Raw genomic sequence first — 22,582 nt, 5'->3', positions numbered from 1 at the left:
AATCCACCTCTGTTCCCCTCCTTACCTCTAAAAGGCCGAAGGTTATGGGTCTGTGTGGAGTAGTCATGCCTGCCTCTGTAGTACTTGTCTTTGTAGTACATATTGTAGTGCATGGCTCAGTAGTATCTATTGTAATACTTGGCTCAGTAGTACTTATTGTAATACTTGGCTCTGTAGGACTTATCGTAGTACTTGTCTTTGTAGTACATATTGTAGTGCATGGCTCAGTAGTACTTATTGTGATACTTGGCTCTGTGGGACTTATCGTAGTACTTGGCTCAGTAGTACTTATTGTAGTACTTGGCTCTGTAGTACTTATTGTAATACTTGGCTCTGTAGTACTTATCGTAGTACTTGGCTCTGTAGTACTTATTGTAATACTTGGCTCTGTAGTACTTATCGTAGTACTTGGCTCAGTAGTACTTATTGTAATACTTGGCTCTGTAGTACTTATCGTAGTACTTGGCTCTGTAGTACTTATTGTAATACTTGGCTCAGTAGTACTTATTGTAATACTTGGCTTAGTAGTACTTATTGTAGTACTTGGCTCAGTGGTACTTATTGTAGTACTTGGCTCTGTAGTACTTATTGTAGTACTTGGCTCTGGAGGAGTTTGTGTGGTGGACGGAGGTAAAGTGACATCCACATCCACTGCTTCCCAGAATATAGCAAGAGTCTCAACAAATGTGGCTCTGAAACACATCAGACAGGCACAGGTGTTAGTGTCAATTGTTTTTGTTCTGCATTGTAATACTGACTTCTGGAGGTCAATCCGAGTGTACAAATACCTCAAAGTGATGTCAACATGTGGTCCCTCTGCCATCCACGTAACTCGGATCGAAGTTTTTCTTGCATTGTTTATTTGACTAACAGCTTTGCCCTGAGGAGAGACAAAAATAAAGCAAGCGTCACGTCCATAATGAAGCTTAATAAGGGTTTAACCTTAAACTTCCACTCCAAGTTCAATTTAACATGTTTATTAAAATAAAAAGTGAAAACTGTCAATATTCAAACTATCAGTTCAAAGCATTTACCAGCTCCAGCAGATGATAGAATAGGATGGTTACTTACTAATGAATTATTGCACTGCAGGAGTCGCGTCTTGTCAGGCTCAAGCAGAATGAATCTTCCAACAGGAGGGCCTTCTACCATGCTTCTGCGTCGAGCCTCCAACATAAATCCCTGGAAGCTTTTGGATTGCTTGCCACGGAGAGTAACTGGAAAATGGTTTGGAGATTCATCATGCCGAAGTTGGAGGGATAGAATATGAAGACAGAAATTAGTTATTTCAACCACTGAAATAAAGAATGATAGTTATAAATACCTGTAATTTGGCCTCCCTCTTGGCTGTGTTCAAAGCTGATTTCAAAGGGCGACTCAGTGGTCTGAGGAAGGTAAAGAGACCCATCTCGCTTCGGATGCCGAGGTGACATTGATAGACACGCCTCTGAGAAAAGACCATTTGAATACCCATGCACGTTTGTGATGATGTTCAGGCCAGTTAAAATCCACACCCACATCTGTAAAATAAAATGACTTTTTCAGCCTTCTTCATAAACATGCAGTCACTGGGGACTAATAACCTTGACCTGAAACACAACCACAAGTTTTCAACACTGCAGTAAGACAACAGCAGAGCTACAATTCCCACACTGTTCACCCAGTATACATGTAAACACCCTTACATTAAAGTCAGCTCTTTACAGACATTTATAGACATTGTTTGATTGCAAATAGAGTAATAATAATAATATTTTACCAATAAACTTTTTTTGTATAGCACCTTTCATACACAAAATGCAGCCCAACGTGTTTTACAACAAAGAAATGAATTGCACCAATGCTTCACATTAAAAAGATACAGAATATACATAAAAAACAGGAACAAATGTGCCAAATTCATGTAAAATAAGCTGAAAGATAAAACCAACAGATAAAAATAAAACATCTTAAGAATAAAATACATAGATACATATGCATCTAAACATGGATAGAGCCCACTTGATAATGCTAGCAAAAGTAGGGTTAAAAAAGAGAAAAAATATTTAAAATAGATAATAATGAAATTAAAGTTCTGCACTGTACTATAACAAAATTCTTTAACAAAAACATGGTTGAAATTGGTTAAAAATTGAGCAGAGTTAGTTCATAGCTTAAGTGAGAAGATACGTTTTTAGCTTAATATGCCTGTATATATATATATACAGGTATATATACTCTATGCGTATATATATATCTATATACATATAGATATTTATATAGATATATGTGTATATTTAGCCACCTGGCCTCCCTGATATCTATTGAATACAAAGCCAAAACAAGAGCTCACACTCTCAATTTATTTAGGAAAATAGGACTAAACAAAATTAAGACTCAAATTAAGTAGCAAGCATTTTAAGAGTCTCCCACAGTTTAAGTCAAATTCATACTTGGATTTACAGCATTTAAAAACTTCAGTGGAAGATAGTAATAACTCTTTTTCTCTTACCTTAAGCTTCTTAAGATCACAATGTCCAACACCATGAAACCACAACCTTAAACACTACACCTTTGAATTTGCTGTTAAAGTCTTTTTAAGAAAAACAGAAGAAACTTCAGATATAGATCTCCCGTTCGTGACGGTGTGCAGTGTGTGCTGGAGAACAACAACTCAGTAGACCAAAGGAGGAAGTTAGAAAGGGCAATCTTAGTGCACAGTTGAGATCACACACACACACACAAACACACACACACACACACACACACACACACACACACACACACACACACACACACACACACACACACACACACACACACACACACACACACACACACACACACACACACACACACAGCTCAATGATTAATAAAACACTCTTTCCCTTTAGGTTCCTTAAAGGGCTCTTAGTTGAAATGGCCAGAGGACTGCTTCATAAACATACAGTTGTGTCTTTTGCAGCATTTATCAGCATTTTGCAGTATGGTGAAACACATGTGAAGCATCATCAGTCTTTATTTTGTGGTAGAACATAAGGCTAAGTAGAGGACTGTGCAAAATGTTATTCCAATGTGTAAATTACAGTATTACATCAATATAATCCTTATTGATCATTATGATTTTATTTTTCAATACTGGTAGTAATGATTCAGCAAAGCAATTCATTCAGTAGAGATACACTTTTAATATTATTTGAGATCTCATCCATTTGGCAGAGGTTAATAATAAAAAATTTAAAAAAACACCTTAGTGGAAAAAAGTAATTGTGATTTTTATTGCACAGGGGCACGAAATGCAAATATTTTTACATGTTGACATCAAGTTATATCTAAACCACCTGAACATTGCTAATTTTACAGATTCATATTAGGGTAGACTAATTACAATACAAGCATATTTACAAACATCACAATAAAAAAAACACATTGCATGATTAACCAGATAAAAACCAACATTGAGCTTCTGTATGTGATGACACATTATATGTACACAATAAATCAGTTACAGCCATATGTGAAGTCTCACCCTCACAAAAAGAAAGTTTTTAAAAGGGCATCAAGATAAACCACTTTGCACTGTGAACGTATATTTGCTATCTGGCTCAACTTTCACTGTGAATAATGGATAATATTTTTACAGGTCCATGAAAAACATGAACTCTTTTTAAAGTGGCGGTAAATAATTAAACCACATAATATTAATACAGTTTTACACACACACAGCAATAAACAAAAAAAAAATCACTGGCATTGAAATTAGTCATCTGCATATGAAGTGCAGCTTGCTACAAACTGCAACATAAGAACCAGTTACTCTATGGACTAAATGCACAATAGATTCAACAGTAAATGCAAGAAAATAATATACATAAACATTAACTAGTACATTGATCCGCGTGAGAAGTTCTGCATTCTAACCTGCTGCTCTTCGCCTGGACTTTGGCAAATGAACATTCGATGAAGCATTGACTTCAAATGACTCCTAAACTTCACGCCAACAAATGCATAAAAAACAGGATTTAGGCAGCAGTGGGAGAAAGCAATGAGCCGACACGCATAGAAAGCATAGTCAAGCTGGATACTTGCCTCACAGTTGAAGGATGCATCAAAATTGTCGGCCAAAAGCCTCAGAAAGATGACCACATTGTACGGCACCCAGCCGAGGAAGAAAACGGCCACGATGCAGAAAACTAACTTCACTGCTCTGCTCTTTGTGTGAGATTTTGTTCTTGTGATTCTCCTCAGTATTTGAATGTAGCAGAAAGCCATCACTGCGAAAGCGACCAAGAAGAAACTGTTCTGTTGGGAGATACCAATCGTTCTCCACAGGGTATGTTCATACTCACAGCCCAGGGAGTGTTGTCCTTTGTGGGGGATCGAAACTAAGGAGCTGTAGAGCAGGGAAGGCATTGCTGCTCCAATGCTGATCACCCACAGTAGGAGAGACAAAAAAACACTGGTGCTGAGTCTCGGTGTGCTCAGGTCAGACAGAGGGTGGACCACGGCCAGATACCTGTAGATGGTCATGATGGTCAAGAAGAGGATGCTGCTGTAAAATCCGGTGAAGAAGACAAAAGTCACAATTTTGCAGAGGGCCTCTGAAAACAACCATCCCCAGACGTGGTAAATTGCCCAGAAGGGAAGACCGATGGTGAAGACGAGGTCAGAGATGGCCAGGTTTAGGATGAAAATGTTGGTGATAGACTTGAGATTTTCGTACACAGCCAGGATTACAAGGACCAGGATGTTTCCTGTGAGGCTCAGGGTGATCACAACAGAGAAGAACACGGGGATGGCAATGGATCCAAACTTGACAACCTCACCTTTTTCACAGACTTCATCCTCGTAGTCGTACTCATATTGGCTGTTATTGAAAGAGTCATTCATCGCTGTTCAACTGGATCCTAGGATTATTAATGCAAATCAATAGAGAGAAGAAAAAAAATACAATGATAAAGATATTTTTACAACTAATCTGAGAGTATACTTAAGGAGGGTGCACACACACACAAAGCAAAATGACCTACCTCTTGTTTGATGGGATTGAAATGTTGCTGGATATGATGACTCCTGTCTAATCAAAAGAGAGCTCAAAAAGGAGTAGCTTTTATAAGCCCGTGACAGGCAGTGGTTTCTGTTCTGTTTTTCTATTGTTGGAATCAATGGCATTAACGAGACAGGTAGCAAGATACTGTCTCTCTCTCTCTCTCTCTCTCTCTCCCTCTCTCTCTCTCTCTCTCTCTCTCTCTCTCTCTCTCTCTCTCTCTCTCTCTCTCTTTCTCTCTCTCTCTCTCTCTCTCTCTCTCTCTCTCTTCTAACATCATAATGAGATGTTAGAAATGAGAAATGACTCCAGCACTGTAAGTGTTGCACTTTCATACTTGTGGGAAACAGACTTTTCAATGTTTTTTTCAAAGAAAAGTCAAACTTAAGGGAGCAGAGGCAGAGGTGCCCTGATTTTTAGTCTGTAGTAGCTGGGTCAAACTTAAAAAACATTGGATCCTACATTTCCCATAATGCAACTAAAAGCATATTTCCATTAGATCCTTCCAGGTGTGTTCTTAGAGCCACAGAAAACACCATACACAGACTACAGAGTATTACTTATCTATCGTTTAGTGTAAAGCTGGTTGAATGCCCTTTGAGAAATGAGAGTTCACTAAAATTGACCAGTGATCTGGATGTTATCACATTACATGTCAGGCTGTATGCTACACTTATAATCACAGATCAAAAAAGGAAAATGCATATTGTTGTTTTTTAAAAGAAAATTAAAGGTGGTCATAAAGATGTTTGTATTCTGGCCAAAGCTTTATACATTAGGAGACTGTTAGGGTTTATCTGCTTGTACACACTCATTGAAGCATTGCATTAAGACTGCTATTGTGATTGGAAGGCACATAATTCTCAGGAACTGGAAGGCGCCCGGAGAACGTCCATTTCAGGAGTGGGTGACTGAATTTGGAAAAGTAGCTGCTTATGAAAGGGTGTTTACAGGATGCAGGACAGGACAGAAGTGAAGTGGGACATGTACATTTCTTCTCAAGAGTCAATGTAAAGACAGGATGGATGCACACATATTTTTTTTTTGTGAGATGTTTCCTTAAAATAAACATTATTTCATTTATGTATTTATTTGAGTAAATAGGTTATATTTATTTAGCACAATTTAAAAAAATACACAAATACTGACAAAGAAGAGAAATAGCATACAGTGCAGGAAGAGGCAGAAAACCCAGTGGGCTTATTTGAAGCCTCCACCTAAATAATGTTAAAATTTCACAATATTATAAAGAAACACAAAATTAACATACAAAAATAAAAAGATAAGTAGTACATAAAGAAATAACAGGATAATAGTAACAAATTATATATAATAACAAAAAAATAATAACATACAATATAAAAGCAAAGAATGTATTATTGTTTCTCTATTTATTTTTATGAAAATTGCTTTTAAATGGGACATTTTATAAAATAAAATAAAATAAAATAAATAAAATAAATAAAATAAATAAAATAAATAAAATAAATAAAATAAATAAAATAAATAAAATAAAATAAAATAAAATAAAATAAAAATTAAATTAAATTAAAATGCAAGTTATAAAAAGAAATTTAAAAACATTAAAATTAAAGTGTATTGAGGTGCACTTACATTAAATATACTTTAAGGATTTGCAACCAGTGTGCAACAAAGGAAAGTGGGACAAGCGTTTGTCATTGGTCACATGACACCTCTGTTTACGCTGTCGCAACAACTAAACTATTCAGCCTCATGGTCCCGCCCACTAGCCTCATAGCCATTGGTCAGAAGGCTACATATCGCTCTGTGAGTGGACGGTCACGATGTCAGTCACGGCAGTTTCAACAAGGTTGTATGCGCACATAAAAGATCTGATGGGCTCGAGTCATATCTGTAAAAGTATGTCAAAAGTCATATTTTTTTCTATGTTTGTTCACCAGAAACTATCTAGAAACATGTTTAAGTATCCATGTTATCGTTTCTCGGTGATGTCACGGTTGTTTTTAATGTGTCAAAGCTAAAATATGTCACTGTTAGAGCTACAAAAAGTACAGAAGTCGTCTGTAAAAGCTTGTGTTGCCAGCTATGTATTCATGTATGTCGTTGTACAGTAATATTAGCGCTTAGAGAGCCGATGGTTTCACTTTCAGTTGTAAACTGTTTAAAAAGAAACACAACTGTTGTAAACGTAGTTAGCTGTCAGCTAAACAACACTAACGTTAGCGTGATCGTCACACTAACGTGCTTTGTTGCATAGTGTTCATGTTTGTGTAATAAAGTGTGTTGTCCCTGTGTGCAAGGCAAGTTTATTTATATAGGACATTTCAACAACAGGGTTATTCAAAGTGCTTCAGTTAAAACATTAAAAGCACAGGAAAAAAGAAGGTGGACAATTACAGCCTCTAAAACAAAGACTTATATAGATACTTGCAGTTGAGAGATTATCTCACAAAGGAGATAAGGTCAAATGTAAATATAAATAATGTGACAAAAAGAAGGGGTCCCGGCCCATCTCGGCTTTGGGTGAGAGCAGCAAGGAGTCAACACTTTATATTAAAGCAAAATGGGAAGCAGAACTAAAACTCCAATTACGAGAGGAGGAGTGGTACCATGTGTAAGACACAATGCACATCAACAAATTCAATACTTTGGAGGGAGTTCTGCTGGAAAAACCTATTTTATAACACCAAAGATAACATCTAGGCAACTTGCTATACAACAAAACTGCTGGAGATTATGTGGGAACGTTGAGGCAGATCGTGCACACATCTTTTGGAACTGTATTGTGTACATTTTGCAATATTTATGTCCATTTCCTCATGGGTAGTGACAATGGGAAAGTATATTTTGGTGAAGAATAACTATTGTGAATAAAGTTATATAAAAGATTTGGTAATTTTTCCAGCACACCATGCATTTTTACCTTTAAATATGGAAGTTTCACCTATATGTGACTAACCTACAGACTTTATGGATCACCCTGAGGCAATGTCCAAATCAAAAGTTGAAGAAGCAGGATGTTTGACTCTTTTGCTACTCCTACAGATGACTCATTTGTGTATATCAAGCGTGCCTATGGGTAGCTACGAGGGAGTACAGTATGTTGGAGCATTTGTGCCAATCTTTTGTTCCTGACTGCTTCTGATTCTCTGATTCAGCAGACTGGATGTGACCCTGTGACCCCTGGTTGCCAGGGAGAGAGTGGTGGGGCCATGGCTGCTGGGGCTTCGGTCGGGGAGAGCCAACTCCAGAGGATTATCCGAGATCTGCATGGTACGCCAGCTTTGTGTGTGTGTGTGTGTGTGTGTGTGTGTGTGTGTGTGTGTGTGTGTGTGTGTGTGTGTGTGTGTGTGTGTGTGTGTGTGTGTGTGTGTGTGTGTGTGTGTGTGTGTGTGTGTGTGTGTGTGTGTGTGTGTGTGTGTGTGTGTGTGTGTGTGTGTGTGTGTGTGTGTGTGTGTGTGTGTGTGTGCGCGTGTGCGTGCGTGCGTGTGTGCGTGAGAATAGAAAGGCTGCCGGCAGTTGTTGGCTGACATGGTGTGATTGAAGAGAGGAAAAAAAAGACGACGCACGATGACTTGACCTTAGTCTCAGCGTTAGGTCTAAGTACAATCTTAACGGCTGGAACTAACTCACCTCTTCTGGTCATCATTTATTTTGGAAAAACGTGCTTCTGACCTCATGTCCCTGTAAAAAGGGTGTGGTGGAAGCATCTGTCAGCATGCAGCGAGACAGAGAGTGCGTACTGAGGATGCACCCATCACAGGTGTCCTTCCAGTTTTTGCGATGGATACGAGGCAAGTTGTTGATTTACAGACTAACTGTACTTGAAGAGGGCAGAAATAGATACAAAGTGGAAAGGGGTTGGAGATTTATACGCCAGGGCTGTTTGTAACCGTAAAAAAATAACAGTGATGCTATTTTTCATTTTGTTTAAGGCCATGTAACTTTAGTATATTTTCAAGGACATACCATTCTCTACCTTTTTGCTTCCCTGCTTCGTCCCTTCCCTAATATATTTTATGAATAAAGTCTAGCTGTTCCTTTTTTGCCTAAAACACATTTTTTAGATTATGTAAATATTTGTCAGAAGCATGTGGTTTTTTTTGCCTTTTATATGTGTTCCGCATAAATATACGTGCCACCTGTTGGTATGAACCCTGTGTCTTTTGAACTATGTGAATTTCAGAGGCTGTTGCAGAGCTGGCAAAGGAGTACAGGGAAAGTGGGGAGCCAATCACAGATGACAGTACCAACTTGCAAAAATTCTCCTACAAACTTGAGTACCTGCTACAGGTGTGATTTAGCTCATATTGTCAAACATGACCATGTGCATCTCAATTACTCAAGGACAATGTTCAACAGTTTTTCATTGCCACTGTATACTGTATTCACTACTCTCTGTCTTCAGTTTGACCAGAAGGAGAAGACCACATTTCTTGGTACAAAGAAGGATTATTGGGAATACTTCACTGACTGTCTGGCTAAAATCAAAGGAGCCAATGATGGGATCCGCTTTGTCAAATCCATAACTGAGGTATGTAGATGAGGAAGTTGTTTACGATGACTTAGCTAATATTGCACTGATTACATACTGATCATTAATAATATCAGATAACTCCTTAAACCATTAGAAAGTAGCTGTATCCCACAGTGACTCCATTTTCTGCCTCATTTCTTATAGTAAATGACACAAGTTAGCATACACAATGAGTGTGTCATATTACTTTTATAACTGTAACATTTTGGTTGTGTTTTTTTTTCTTGTTCATGTTCTTTTGTTCATGATAGCTGAAGACATCTTTGGGAAAAGGAAGAGCGTTTATCCGGTACTCCCTCGTACATCAGCGACTGGCCGACACCCTGCAGCAGTGCCTGATGAACCAGAGAGTCACCAGGTAAATCTGCCAGTGCACAATAAAGTATCTTTGCAATATTTTCATTTAGATATCAAGGGTGATAGGCCTTTGTTGAAGTGCAAGTCAACAGGTTAGAAAAAATAACAGCATTTTTTTTGGATTACAAGGTAACATTTACCACAGGTCAAAATGGGTGTTTGTGTGTATCCATGCTACAAGGGAAAATCTTAATCTTAAAGTGGCATACGCCTGCCATTTGGGTCCATATACCCGTTACTGGTTTGTCAATTTTGTCTAAGAAGTGTCAAAATATGTGACACAACTTTCTTTTTTAACAACTATTATTGTGTGTAGTTTTTCAGCTACGTCCTACTGTGACCTCATCCTCATCTCTCTTCCCGCAGTGACTGGTACTATGCAAGGAGCCCCTTCTTGAAGCCCCACCTTAGTGTTGACATAATCAGTCATCTGTACGAGCTCAATGAGGTCCAGTTTGATGTGGCCTCCAGAGGTCATGATCTTGATGCCTCCTGGCCCACTTTTGCAAGGTACCAAACAATAAAAATAATTAAAACAACATATAGAGCATATAAAACAGAAATATCCATACATTTTTACAGAAACAAGTGTTTCCTACAGCTATTCCTGTGATATTACTTTGTAGAAGAAGTACATAATCACATTTATTTTCTGATCAACAGGAGGACACTGGGAAGTGCAAACTCACCTGGCCACATGTGGAAACCACCTAGTCGCAGTTCCAGTATTAACAGTCTGGCCAGCACCTACTCCCAGGTAACACACTCATAACAACCTGTTATTTGATAATATTGTAAACTGAGTAAATTATATTGATCAGTCTTACTCTCTTCCTTCCCTGGTGACCATCCAGCAAGCACACGAGTTCCCCTCCAGCCCTGACTATGGTCAGGGTCTGCTGAATGACCTGAACGAGTCTCTGCCTGCCTGCACTGAGGATGTCACCACAGCTGAAGAACTTCGCCTGGAGCTAGACCAGTCAGAGCTGAAGCAGCGAGACCTCCTAGATAAGGTGCAACAGCTGGGTGAGGAGGCGGCTGAGCTCAGGGGCGTAGTTGTGCAGCTGCAGCGGCAGCTGGATGTGTCCCTTGCTGCCCAAGAGGAGCAACAGGGCTTGCAGGGAGAGTACAAGTCTCTACAAGGAAGAGAATTGACCCTGTCCAGAGAGGTGGAAGCACTCAGGGCTGGGGAAAAAGCCAGGGAGGCTGAACAACAACTGCTCCAAGAAAAGTTGGCAGCTGCTGAGGGGAAGAACATAGAGCTCCTGGCCAAGTTGGATGGGGTTCTGAATGAGAAGGGCCAGCAGGCAGCCAATTACTTTGATTCAGCTCAAAAGATACACGAGTTGTTGGACAGACTGAAAGAGGCAGAGAGAGGGAAGATGGAAGCTGTAGCTGAGGTAGAAGAGAAAAAGAGACAAGCAGAGAGGCTAGAGGATGAGCTGAGGGTCAAGCAGGCAGCTGCAAAGCATAGTGAAACAAAACTTGGAGCGTTAGTTACATCTGTGTCTGAGGAGAAGGCCAAGTTGGAGGTAAAAGTGGAGGAACAGTACAGTGCCCTTGATAAGCTGCAGGGGGCCTTGACAGTGCGAGAGAAGGAGGCAAGCAACCTACAAAGGCAACTGCAGGACCTCCAAAAATCTCTAGAGGAGAAGGAGAAAGAGCTGGAGGAGGTGAAGAGAAGGACACACCAAGATAAAGATGAAATGCAGAAGAATGCAAGTGTTTTAAAAGAGTCTTTAGGAGCAGAAGTCACTGCCCTTAAGGAGCAGCTAAAGCAGAAAGAGGCAGAGGTTACCTCCAGCTGCAAGACACTACAACAGCTAGAAACCAAGAACCAAAGCCTCACCACAGAAAGGGGCAAACTGACCACTAACCTTGTTGAGCTGGAGGGTAATGTCAAAGAACAAGCCTCAAAGATAGAAGACTACAAGACGCAGTGCGGCAATCTAATGGAACTAAATAAGAAACTACTGACCACGATAAAGAGAAACGAAGAGCTGAAGAAGGAGATGGCAGAAAACAGAACAATGCTTGAAGTTGAACTAGCAGCTCTAAGAGCTTCTGAGAAACAGCTTCGCGGCCAGCTGGATGATACCAAGATGACAGTAGATGAAAAAGAGAAGCACTTGCGAGAGGAGAACCGGAAGCTGGATGAGAGTCTGCAGCGAGCCACGATGGCAGCAAAGCTTTCAGAGGCCACGTCGAAGAGGCTTGAGCAGGAGAACCAGAGTCTTAAAGAGGAGCAGGACACTGTGAAAGGAGCTCTTAGCCGCATGCAAGCTGACCTTAAGAGTGTTCACGGACAAATCGGAGAGTTGGAAAAGAACTTAGGAGCCTCACGCAAGAACGAAGCAAGCCTTCAAGAACAGCTCCAAGACAAAGAGGCCCAGCTAGAAAGTAAAGAGGAGAACATTCTTGAGCTGCAGTCCAGGTTAACATCTCTTGAGACCAAGGAGAAGGAGCTTGAGCTTGCCAAAGCTGATGCAGAAGCAACTTGTGCTAAACAGACAGAAGTGATTGAAAGGGTTACCTCTGAGAAGCTGATGATGGAGAAATCTCAGCTGGAGAGGAGCGAAGTCCAAGCAAAGGAGAAGCGGGAAGAGACAGGCAAACTTGAGGGCCAATTGGAGGTCTGCATGAAAGAGGTCTCCAGGCTCCAGGCTGAGATTCTGGACCTCAGGGTGCGGGTACAGAGGTCTGAGGAGGAAAAGCTAAAATCACAAGCACAACTGGAGGTGACGGAGGTCCAAAGAGATGAGCTCAAGACTCTGACTGAGCATCTTAAAGCCCAGACAGAGGCAATCAATCAAAGACATGTAACAGAGATTATGGAGTGCAAAAAGAAAGAAGAGGCTCTGATTCAACAACGTGATGGAGAAGTTGCCGCCTATGCTGAGTTGTCTATCACTGCGGCTGCCATCCGGGAAGAGGTGTCCGCCCTCAAGGCAGAAAATGGCAGACTAGCCTCAGAGAGCAGCGAAACACGCGAGGCGCTATACCGGGCAAACACAGAGATGGCGGAGCTTGGGATGACCATTTGTAGGCTAGGTGCAGAAAAGGAGGAGGCTAGAGAGCATTGGGCAGGGGACGCTGCCAGGATTGAAGAGATGGAGAAAGAGGTGGTGCGACTAGAAGAGAGCATGGCTGAACTAAAGCTGGAGAATACCAAACTAAAAGAGGAACTGACGCAGAAGGAGAAACTTCCAGAGACTGTCGTGGAGCTCAAGGAACAGTTGGAAAAGGCCAGGACCCAAATGCAGAGCGTCAAGGACACAAGCCGAGAGGAGGTGGAGGCCGCCAAGTTCCAAATGAGCTCTGAGAGCATGAGTCATCAAGGCCAGATGAAGGTGAGTCAGTCAGAACCTGTTATTGGCCCCATTTACAGCTGTATTAACACATGATCTCTGTCTGGATATGTAATCTGGATAATGACATGGGTGTTTGCATTTACACCTGGTATTAAAATTCATTGTTGGTATCTTGATTTTACCATGGGCAAAGAAGTTATGCTTGCTGTCTTGCCAATAGACATGGTGCGTCCCAGATCAAGGGAAGCAATGCCACGAATGGGCATCATTCATTTTAAAAATACTTTGAAGCGACTACTCCTTATAGTGTTTGTCGGGCTTTATTAGGCTAGCAGGTAGAGGCGAAGTTAGGTGACCTTTCAACTTGCTGGGTTGATTTATTTCTTAAGAATTTGGTCACACAAAGGATTGCATTTCCACCTGGCTGGGATCAGATCCCAATGTGAGTCTGACAGACTCTGATTCTGATCACATTCCAGTACCTATACATTGCTGACTAACATGCATTTCTCCTTATCCAGATACAGATCACATTTAAAATATAGGAATTGTGTTGGAATATGGAAATCAGTTACTTCTTGGTCGGTCGGCCCACCACTTTGATCAAGACTGAAATTTCTCACTTACAATATAACTTACTTACTTATCTTACTTAGCGATGGATGGATTGGGACCTTCATGTTCCCCAGAGGATTAAACCTAAGGACTTTTTCCTTTAGGACCACCATGAAGTTGACATTGTAACAAATGTATGGCAATCCAGTAGTTTTTTAATTTATCTCAATTATCATAAACAAAAGCAGTGTTCACGATTCTCCCTCTATTCACAATTACTAGCGGGATTGTGGACTTTTCCTATTTCTGTCTTATATTTCAGAGTGTGAATGAGCAGCTAGAGAAGATGAAAGCCCAGCTGCAAGAGGAGCGGAAGAATGTGTCCAGCTTGCAGGCTAAAGTGTCTGAACTAGAGGTATGTGTCTTCCAAGCATCAAATACAGTGATTCATAGTCACACAAAAATTCCATTCAATTCCACTCGAGGAACGTTATTTGTCCCAGACACGAAACAAAAAACAAACCAAAGGACTAGAATGATGCCAGCATCAGTACAAATATTCAGTGGAATAAGTAGATACTTGGCGGTGGAAGAATGTGTTTTATTATCACATAAGAGGAAATTGTGTTAAATAGAAATAGGGGGGGATGATGTACTCACTCTCAAGTCTAAAGAAAACCATACATGATTAAGAGAACACTGTAGATTGCAGTCAAAAGTTCAACATCCTATACATAACCTGTAACAGGCAGCAGCACCTTTATCGTTAATGGAGCTGCAGGGATGGAGAAAAGGAAGCTACACACCACATGGGATATAATAACAGGAAGAATGTTTGTATAGTACTCATTAAAAGTAGATGATTATATGAGAGAATTGTTTCAGGTCTCTGTTTTGCTTGAGCTTTTTTTCTTTGATTGCAGAATGTAGAATACATTAAAAAAAATCCCTGCACTGTAATGCTACTAATACAATTGAAGGCTCAATGGAATTGCTTCAAAATCCTAATTTTACCCCTCCGCTTTGCAACAGAATTGAGACAAATTGTATAAATTGTTGTGGGGGGGGGGGGGGTGAAAAATGTCTTTTTTTACTATTTGGTATTGAATGCATGTTCTTATACTGTGTATTGAAGGCTGTGAATGAGCAGTACTTGCAGCTAACTGGCGAGAAAGATGCTCACATCACGAAGGCAGAAACAACCGTTCGTGAGAGTGAGAGCGAGATTCAGCAGCTGAGAGATGCAGTGACCAGGTGTGTTTATATCTAGTGATACTTGCGGATTTCATCTTGGTGCAAAAAAGAGCTACTGACTAATTTGCCTTGCACCTGTTTCCCCATCAGTGCCGAAGAAGCACATTTGGCTGTGCAAATGGTCTGCAAGGATTTGAAGCAGAAACTCAACACAACTGAAGCTGACAAAGAAAGCCACTGCCTGAAGATGACTGCAGAGATCGATGACCTCAACAGAACCAAGGCCAACCTTGAGGAGCGGCTCATCGAGCTGATAAGGTATGACCTGTCTCTATTACAGCTGTCAGCAGCGTCAAGGCTATATGTTGCTACAGGCATAGAGTTTCGAAATGAATAAAGGGGTTCATTTTCTTGTTTGATGTCTACCACCTTGTTATATCTGGTTGCTGCTGGCTCTTGGGTTGTAGGTTGTTTAATAGGTTGTTACACTTGACATGATGGAATAAAAATAAGCTCTGAGAAGCGGGATCAGGGGATACAGACTCAATAAATGCTGATAGTTTACTGACAGGTCTAACAGAAGGACTTTGACAGAGAAGAGAGCAGATAATGCTGTGAGGCCAGCACGACAGTTGAAGAGTGTTAGAGAGACAATACTGAATAGAACAACAGTTTTTTGTACTTAACTCCTTACTGGATATAGGAACCACTGTTACCTAAAAATATCTCATGATCTATAAGGGATGAAACACACATACAGTGATTCAGTCAACTCCTTGGGGACGTGCCCGTGTGATTTCAGTCTGCCTTCTTTTGTTTTATCTATGCCTTTATTGTTGCATCATTAGGGACAATGAAGCTACTCCCAGTGTCGAGTACAAACAACATACAGTATATATGAAATGACAGTTCAGTCTAAGGATATGACAGGTTTGTTCAGTCTTCAATGATTATGAAAGAGGAAACACACCATGTTAACCACAGATAACATCCCAAGGTCAGTGAAGTTTAGATTACAGTGTGGCATATAGTACTAGCTTCCCTTTGCTTTCATAGCAACTCTGAAATATTGAGCATTATTTTTTAACATCCAACAGAACACAATTCTAAACAATAATTTAATCGAATTCCATGTGAAAATGTCATGATTTGTTAAGACGGCACCGAAATACACTAAATTTGAATGCATTTGTCTTCTTTCTGCATTTCATCAGGGACAAAGACGCTCTGTGGCAGAAGTCAGACGCTTTGGAGTTTGAGCAGAAACTGCGAGCAGAGGAACGCTGGTGGCTAGTGGATAAGGAGGCCACAAACTGCCTCGGCTGCCAGGGCCAGTTCACCTGGTGGCTGCGCAGACATCACTGCAGGTTGGCTTTCAATTGGCACTGAGGCCTATTGCACACTGTTGCTCCTGTCACTCTCTGCACCTACCCTGTTTGATTCAGACTACTTACTACACAGTATCGCCTCTCAAAATGCAAGACATCAAAATGGTTTGTAACAAAATGATAGGTCTAGTATGGATTAAAGCACATTTATTTATCACCATTTTTAGGCTTTGTGGCCGCATCTTCTGCTACTACTGCAGCAACAACTTTGTGATGACCAAGCACAGTGGGAAGAAGGAGCGGTGCTGCAGGGACTGTTACACCCAACACAGTGCGGTGGTAGAGAGGTTCACAGAAGCAGAGCTGAGTCCTTCAGATGCTCAGCCTCCTCCACCAGGAGCTGGACCTCAGCCACCTCCTGAACCAGCACCGTATAAACCCACTCCCAGGGTAACAGGTGAGAAGCAAGCTGGGGAAAAAAAAACACAAGCTAACTTGACAACTGCTTTGACCTAAAAGTTGATTGCCGTAATTCTCTGGCCCTGTACTGTTAGTTAACTGGGAACTTTTAAGCAGAAGTGGAAAGATTGACTTCGTCATATTGGGGAACAAAGACAGAAACCTTTGCCGTAGAATTCTTGTTCAATAAACAAAAGGGGAAGCTGGTGACATTTCAATTCAGAGAAGAATCTGTTTTGGTCTTTAATGTTAATTATGGAAAACTGCATATTACAGTAGGTCTAATTCTGTCATCACGTCTTTTGTGTCCAGTGCGTTCCAAAAGTTGTTGTGCTGCTTGGTCATGCGCCTCATAATTTTTATAATAAGGCATATGCTGCACTTTTCATTTCAACATTGATGCCTGGGAAAACTGGGTGAGCAGGTTTGCCTGTACAACATCTGTATGATTCGTCATGTACAGAGACCAGAAGGACAGTTACGTGGCTTTAAATTTGTGAGAGACAGCCACCACACTGGGGAAAGAAATGGCATTTTGGGTGTGGAAAACATGAGATGCTGTAGTGCACTGCAGTGTCTTCAGCAAGGAATAACAAAGCTTTAGTCTCAATTGGAATATTTGTCTATACTGTGCATGCACTACGTTTTTGTTTACTGTGTTATCAGATGAATATACCATGAGAGCGTGTAGTGGTGCAATACTTTGATTCCTACATTCTTGTTCGTCTCAGTTTCAGACCCCAGCAGCAGATCTGATGATGGCGCTTTCGACATAATCACAGAAGAGGAGGTGAACGGCGTCTACGACAGTGACACCACCTCCCAGACCACAGGAGGCTCACTGGAGGGAGAACAAGACCGACGCCCTCTAGGAGCACTTGATATGTAAGTGAAATATTTATCTGGGGAAAGAGCAGGGGGATGGGATTGAGACCTGGTAAGCCAGAGTCAGTATGTGAGTCTCAGTTGAAGATCAAACAGTCACAACACAAAATATTACAGCAAGGCAAGGCAAGTTTATTTATTTGTATTTGTTGAGCACCTCTCAACAAGGGGATTCAAAGTGCTTTACATAAAACATTTAAAGCATTGGAAAGACACATATAAAATGGTGTTCAGATAAAAAAAAAAAAAAAAACAGGTAGATATTTTTTAAAAAATGAAAAAGAAAAGCAGCATAAAGATCTTGGGGGTGACAGTCAACCATCAACATCTAGGCCCCCATGGTCAATTATTTTTCCCAACAAGTATAGTGCTGGATTTATGAAAAATGTATAAATATTTCAAATATTGTTTTGCTTTTACAGCAGCCAAACAATAAGGCTTTCTTCTGGCTTGTTTTGTGTTTTTTACTTCAACTCGAAGGAAATTGGGAAGTTAACTAGTTCCTTAACAATACTGCACCATCAATTGATGTCATAGGAAATAAAAAGGGACAATGTGTCCATTCTTACATATATATTCTTCAGCGTTTTAAATAAAAATCCATCTCTGGAAATACTCCTTTTGGCCCATTCTATAGCTAGCACATACCTGCTGTGAATGTCCCATTGCTGCTCTTATAAAGTACAATAAATACACACCCCCTGCTGCTTGACGGCAGGAATCTCTGGAGCAGAAGCAACTTGGGCTGTTATTTTTCTTTTCAACCTTCTTATATTTCCCAGTCACAGTACACCCCAAGAATCAGGATCTCTTCTGTAAAGCACCTCTAAGGTTTACCACACATGTTTCTTTCCCCTACCAGGTGTCAAATAATTAGGGAAGCAATTCCTCTTGTTTTCATTGATAAGCAAAAAACGGAATTGCAAGAATCAAAAAGAAGTGCCAGAGAGTCGTGGTACTAAATACGACAGGGTGGTGGAGGGGATCACCCTTAAAGTGTAAATTGTATGGGAAGGTTTACAATATGTTCATGTGCAAATATTCTAGAATTTAGGTCTGGGTGATATGTGGCTCAGTTTGTAGAGGGGTTCGGCGAATGACTGAAGGGTCGTTGATTCGATCCCTGCCCTACTTGTTTCATGGTCGTTGTGTCCTTGGTGTCCTCAATGATCATTATAGTTCTGAATTTCTTATTATCATTAAATATGCACTGAAAACAAAATATTACACTCTCTGTCTTGTGTGTCCTCTTTTCTGCAGAGGCACAGGAGATGTGACTCCTGATGACCCTGAAGAGCATGTTCCCACTGTTCAGGATTCAGAAATCAACCTTCTCAAATCGGGAGAAGTCACGTGAGTCTTGACCGTCGGTTTACCTAAGTTGTAATGTATGTAACTGATGAGTCATGTTGTATCAACATCACTGTTAAAATTAATTTGTTGTCACTGCAGGATGGCTGTCCCTCTCAGCATTGAGGACATTTCTCAGTTTGGTGACGGTTCCAGGGAACTCTTCGTCAAGTCCAGCTGTTACAGTGTGATAACCGTTGCTGTGGGTGACCGTGGGCCAACCATCAGCTGGATGTTTTCCTCGGAGCCTAAGAGCATCTCCTTTAGTGTGGTTTACAGGGAATCCACTGACACTCATGTGGAACAGTCAAAGGTAGATGCGCTCGTTGAAGACCATGTGTTGTGAGACTCGATCCTTGTACTTCTTTTGCCACAGGACAAGTCCAGGAACATCCAAAGACACTGTTGTTACATAATTTCAAGTCAAAGTACATTATAAAACGGATGGCAATGCTTTTCTATTGTTAGACATTGCAGCCACTTCAAAACACATGATGGCTCAAACAGGCATTAGTTATTACCAGACACAATGGACTGACCCTGTGCGTGCTTTCATGGGTGCCCCCTACAGAGAGCACCGCTATTTTGCTTGATCTTTCAAATATCACTGACTGCAGGTTGTCAGTGTGGCTCAGCATGTTGAGGGTACACATCCTTTACTTAAAATGTCAGGGTGTTTATGACCTTTCCTTTAGTACCACCCCCTTCTTGATTTACAAATATTTCTCAATGTGTAATTCTTATTTCTTTAAAATGAGCTTTTACTTCAAAGTGTGTTCGAATTCACAGTTTTTATGATACCAATGATGGTGACTATGGTGAATGTGTGATAGAGTCCAGCAGAGGGATAGGTAGGTAAATCCACCCAGGGGAGATTTGTTCAGAGGACCTTTGTCAGAATCTTTAGCCTGTACACCACATTACGTTTCACTTCAGCCCAGTGTTTCTGTTCTCCTCTCAGGTCCTGATTCCTCTGACTCGCTGTAATTCCCATAAAGAGACAATTCAGGGACAACTGAAGGTCCGAAACCCCGGCTTCTACACACTCATCTTTGACAACTCCTTCTCACGGTATGTAACTCCTGACGTCCAGCATCTTTGTCCAGACTATTTCTCCCAGTGGGAGATGCTTATGAATCAGAAGAATAAGAATTATGACTTAAAAATGTTGAACTCTCACTGTCTTTGCAATCATTTCCCTTGGGTGCGTGCGTGCGTGCGTGCGCGTGCGTATGTGCGCGTGTGTGTTTATAGCTGGCTTTCTATTGTGCCTCAGCTTTTGTTTCAGTAAATCGGATTGTAGTCCTTTGATCAGAAACCCTCTTCCACCAGGTTTATCTCCAAGAAAGTCTTCTACCATCTGACCATGGAGAGGCCCATAATCTATGATGGAAGCGACTTTCCCTGAAGCTGGATGGCTCCCACGGAGGTATCAGCATGATGTCACAAGTACATCATCGTGATGTCACCGGGGCAACCAAAGGGAGACTGAAGAGATGGCAAATTCAATGACTGTTCATGAATAATTTTACTTTTTTTTTTTTTGCTCTTTTGTTCCGAAAACATGTTTTTATCCAAGTATTTTATGTTTTTAAAAATGGTTCTGTGTTATTTAAGTCTGTAGTGTTTATGCTTTGAGGTGTGCTCGTGTTTTTAGCCATGTGGTCAAAGTGAAGTGTTGTCAACGAGATGAAGAAGAAAGAAACAGAAAGGTAGATGTTCATTCAAATTTTAGCATGCTTTAAAAATATATTTATATATACACCAAGTAATAAACGTTCTTTTAGTTCAGCTAGGTTTACGTGAGTAAGTTTTTCAGTTTGAGAAATTGTGATTTTGTTATTTCTTTCTGTCTTAGTTGTGCTTTGGCCTCTCCTCTCCACAATGTAGTTCAGTAACACTAACAGTATGAAATATTATTATAGATTTTTAAAACTTACAAAGTCATGGTTAGTTGTACAATCTTTTGAATCAAAGCTTTCATAGCATAAAATGCAGGCACTCTATGTTTGCACTTGGCCAGCGCAGGAAGGGAAACTATAGTGACTGGCCTGGAAAAACAGTTTCTCTTTGATAACAAAGCATTTGAACTTTGTGCAAATCTCAGGAGTGGGACATTAAATTGTCCTTCGTGTTATAATTTTATGTTTTTGGAAAACAAAAAGGAAATAAAATCTGCCATGTTACTTTCTGTGTAAGGAGACTAGAAACCAGTTTTCTCCATCCAGTTTTTACAGTAGGATCTAATGAAGCAGAGTGCCTGTACCTTTACATGCAGACTTGTGTCATAACAATGACATTCACTATAAGTATGTTAATGACTGTCAGCTGATCAGCTACTGTACTCTCAAAGTGCCTATTAACTCTGAGTACCAGGGATTGGTTTGCTTTTGTATCTGTGTATTTTACTCTTTGTTATCCGCACAGGTATGAGTTGTTACTATTCTGTAAAATCACTTCCAGTGAAATTTAAATCACAATATGCACAATATCATGCGTTTTCAGTTTTATCAGTTAAAACGAGTTTTCAGTTTGGATTTCTGCAATCTTTTTGTGTCATGTTTAGATAACCTGCACTGTGTTCTCAGTGGTCAAATGGGTTTCGGTATGGTGTGCTGTTTATTGTTTCTGTTATGGCAAAGCAATGGGGAAAAAACGGGCTTGCTCACTTTTGGACACAACCATACACTACTTAATGAACCAAGGGCGTATCTGTATGCTGCTTTTTTAGAGATCTGTTTGCGCTTTACAGTCACATCTATTTTTGGTGGGTGTAAATTGGTGCAATTTCTATGCAAGGGCTCCTATTTTCTCTACAGAGCTGCACTTTGTGATAATTATTTTATGAATTGTTACAAACAATTTTAAATCTGCTATGTTAACATAATTTTTGTCAAATTTTTCACGCAGGGACAGATTTTTCTACTTGCTGTTTTTGAAGGATCATTTTGTGGAATAGACTGTGCATGAATCATTGCTACTAGCACTCCGTGTAACTAGTAATAGACCTGTCAGATACCCAGTAAACACGAATAAAACATGAGAGTGATGATGCCTCTGACATCCACTAATATGTGTCTGGTTCAGTATTTGACAGCTTGGAACGACATTACCTCTGTGTGCTGCATCACCCATTCAGAAATCTGACGCCAATACACAAACAAGTATATCTCTCAATTTTTGCTAAAGACAAGAAAACGCTGTAATTGTGTTACATTATTGGACATCAGGTGGGGAAAATAGCCTGTAAGGATAACATTCAATAAATTGGTTGATTAATGATATGAGATAATTAGGTGTGTGTGTGTGTGTGTGTGTGTGTGTGTGTGTGTGTGTGTGTGTGTGTGTGTGTGTGTGTGTGTGTGTGTGTGTGTGTGTGTGTGTGTGTGTGTGTGTGTGTGTGTGTGTGTGTGTGTGTGTGTGTGTGTGTGTGTGTGTGTTTGTGTGTGTGTGTGTGTGTGTGTGTGTGTGTGTGTGTGTGTGTGTGTGTGTGTGTGTGTGTGTGTGTGTGTGTGTGTGTGTGTATTTTTATTGTCTACCTAATACGGTCAGGCTCCGAAGCAGAGGGATGAATTAAATAATCCCGTTCACCTTTCCC

At 40.4% G+C, this 22,582-nt stretch overlaps 2 protein-coding genes across 3 annotated transcripts; one reads left to right on the top strand and one right to left on the bottom strand.

Annotated features, from left to right (window-relative positions):
• Positions 1 to 3,861: 3,861 nt before the first annotated feature.
• Positions 3,862 to 4,869, bottom strand: xcr1a.1 (chemokine (C motif) receptor 1a, duplicate 1; the record flags this gene model as incomplete). The annotated part of the gene is made up of 1 exon (XM_083940071.1): positions 3,862 to 4,869. One exon carries the CDS (start codon positions 4,867 to 4,869, stop codon positions 3,862 to 3,864), a length of 1,008 nt encoding a protein of 335 aa, XP_083796197.1.
• Positions 4,870 to 6,841: 1,972 nt separating this feature from the next.
• On the top strand, positions 6,842 to 22,035 carry fyco1a (FYVE and coiled-coil domain autophagy adaptor 1a). Of its 2 annotated transcripts, none has more exons than XM_083911636.1 (18): positions 6,842 to 6,907; positions 8,170 to 8,281; positions 9,195 to 9,301; positions 9,417 to 9,542; positions 9,797 to 9,903; positions 10,269 to 10,412; positions 10,566 to 10,659; positions 10,757 to 13,252; positions 14,091 to 14,183; positions 14,904 to 15,022; positions 15,113 to 15,280; positions 16,177 to 16,329; positions 16,518 to 16,747; positions 17,481 to 17,634; positions 18,895 to 18,987; positions 19,087 to 19,297; positions 19,946 to 20,055; positions 20,317 to 22,035. In XM_083911636.1, the coding sequence occupies exons 2-18, from the start codon at positions 8,221 to 8,223 to the stop codon at positions 20,390 to 20,392; spliced, it is 4,542 nt and encodes a 1,513-aa protein (XP_083767762.1). In that variant the 5' UTR covers positions 6,842 to 6,907; positions 8,170 to 8,220; the 3' UTR covers positions 20,393 to 22,035. The 2 variants fall into 2 exon arrangements, with proteins under 2 accessions (XP_083767762.1, XP_083767761.1); XM_083911635.1 differs by having other exon boundaries at positions 6,854 to 6,907; positions 8,167 to 8,281.
• Positions 22,036 to 22,582: the final 547 nt, after the last annotated feature.

The sequence above is a fragment of the Echiichthys vipera genome (assembly GCF_963691815.1).
Source record: "Echiichthys vipera genome assembly, chromosome: 3".
Lineage (NCBI taxonomy): Eukaryota > Metazoa > Chordata > Actinopteri > Perciformes > Trachinidae > Echiichthys > Echiichthys vipera.
The sequence above is the reverse complement of the archived record's forward strand: the minus strand, read 5'-3'. Positions and strand labels throughout refer to the sequence as shown.

Bases quoted from the DNA above. Each gene is read 5' to 3' on its own strand.
- fyco1a (XM_083911636.1), top strand. From the start codon at position 8,221: ATGGCTGCTGGGGCTTCGGTCGGGGAGAGCCAACTCCAGAGGATTATC. The intron at 10,660-10,756 runs GTAACACACTCA...GTGACCATCCAG, and splicing joins TGGCCAGCACCTACTCCCAG to CAAGCACACGAGTTCCCCTC. The intron at 15,281-16,176 runs GTATGACCTGTC...GCATTTCATCAG, and splicing joins CGGCTCATCGAGCTGATAAG to GGACAAAGACGCTCTGTGGC.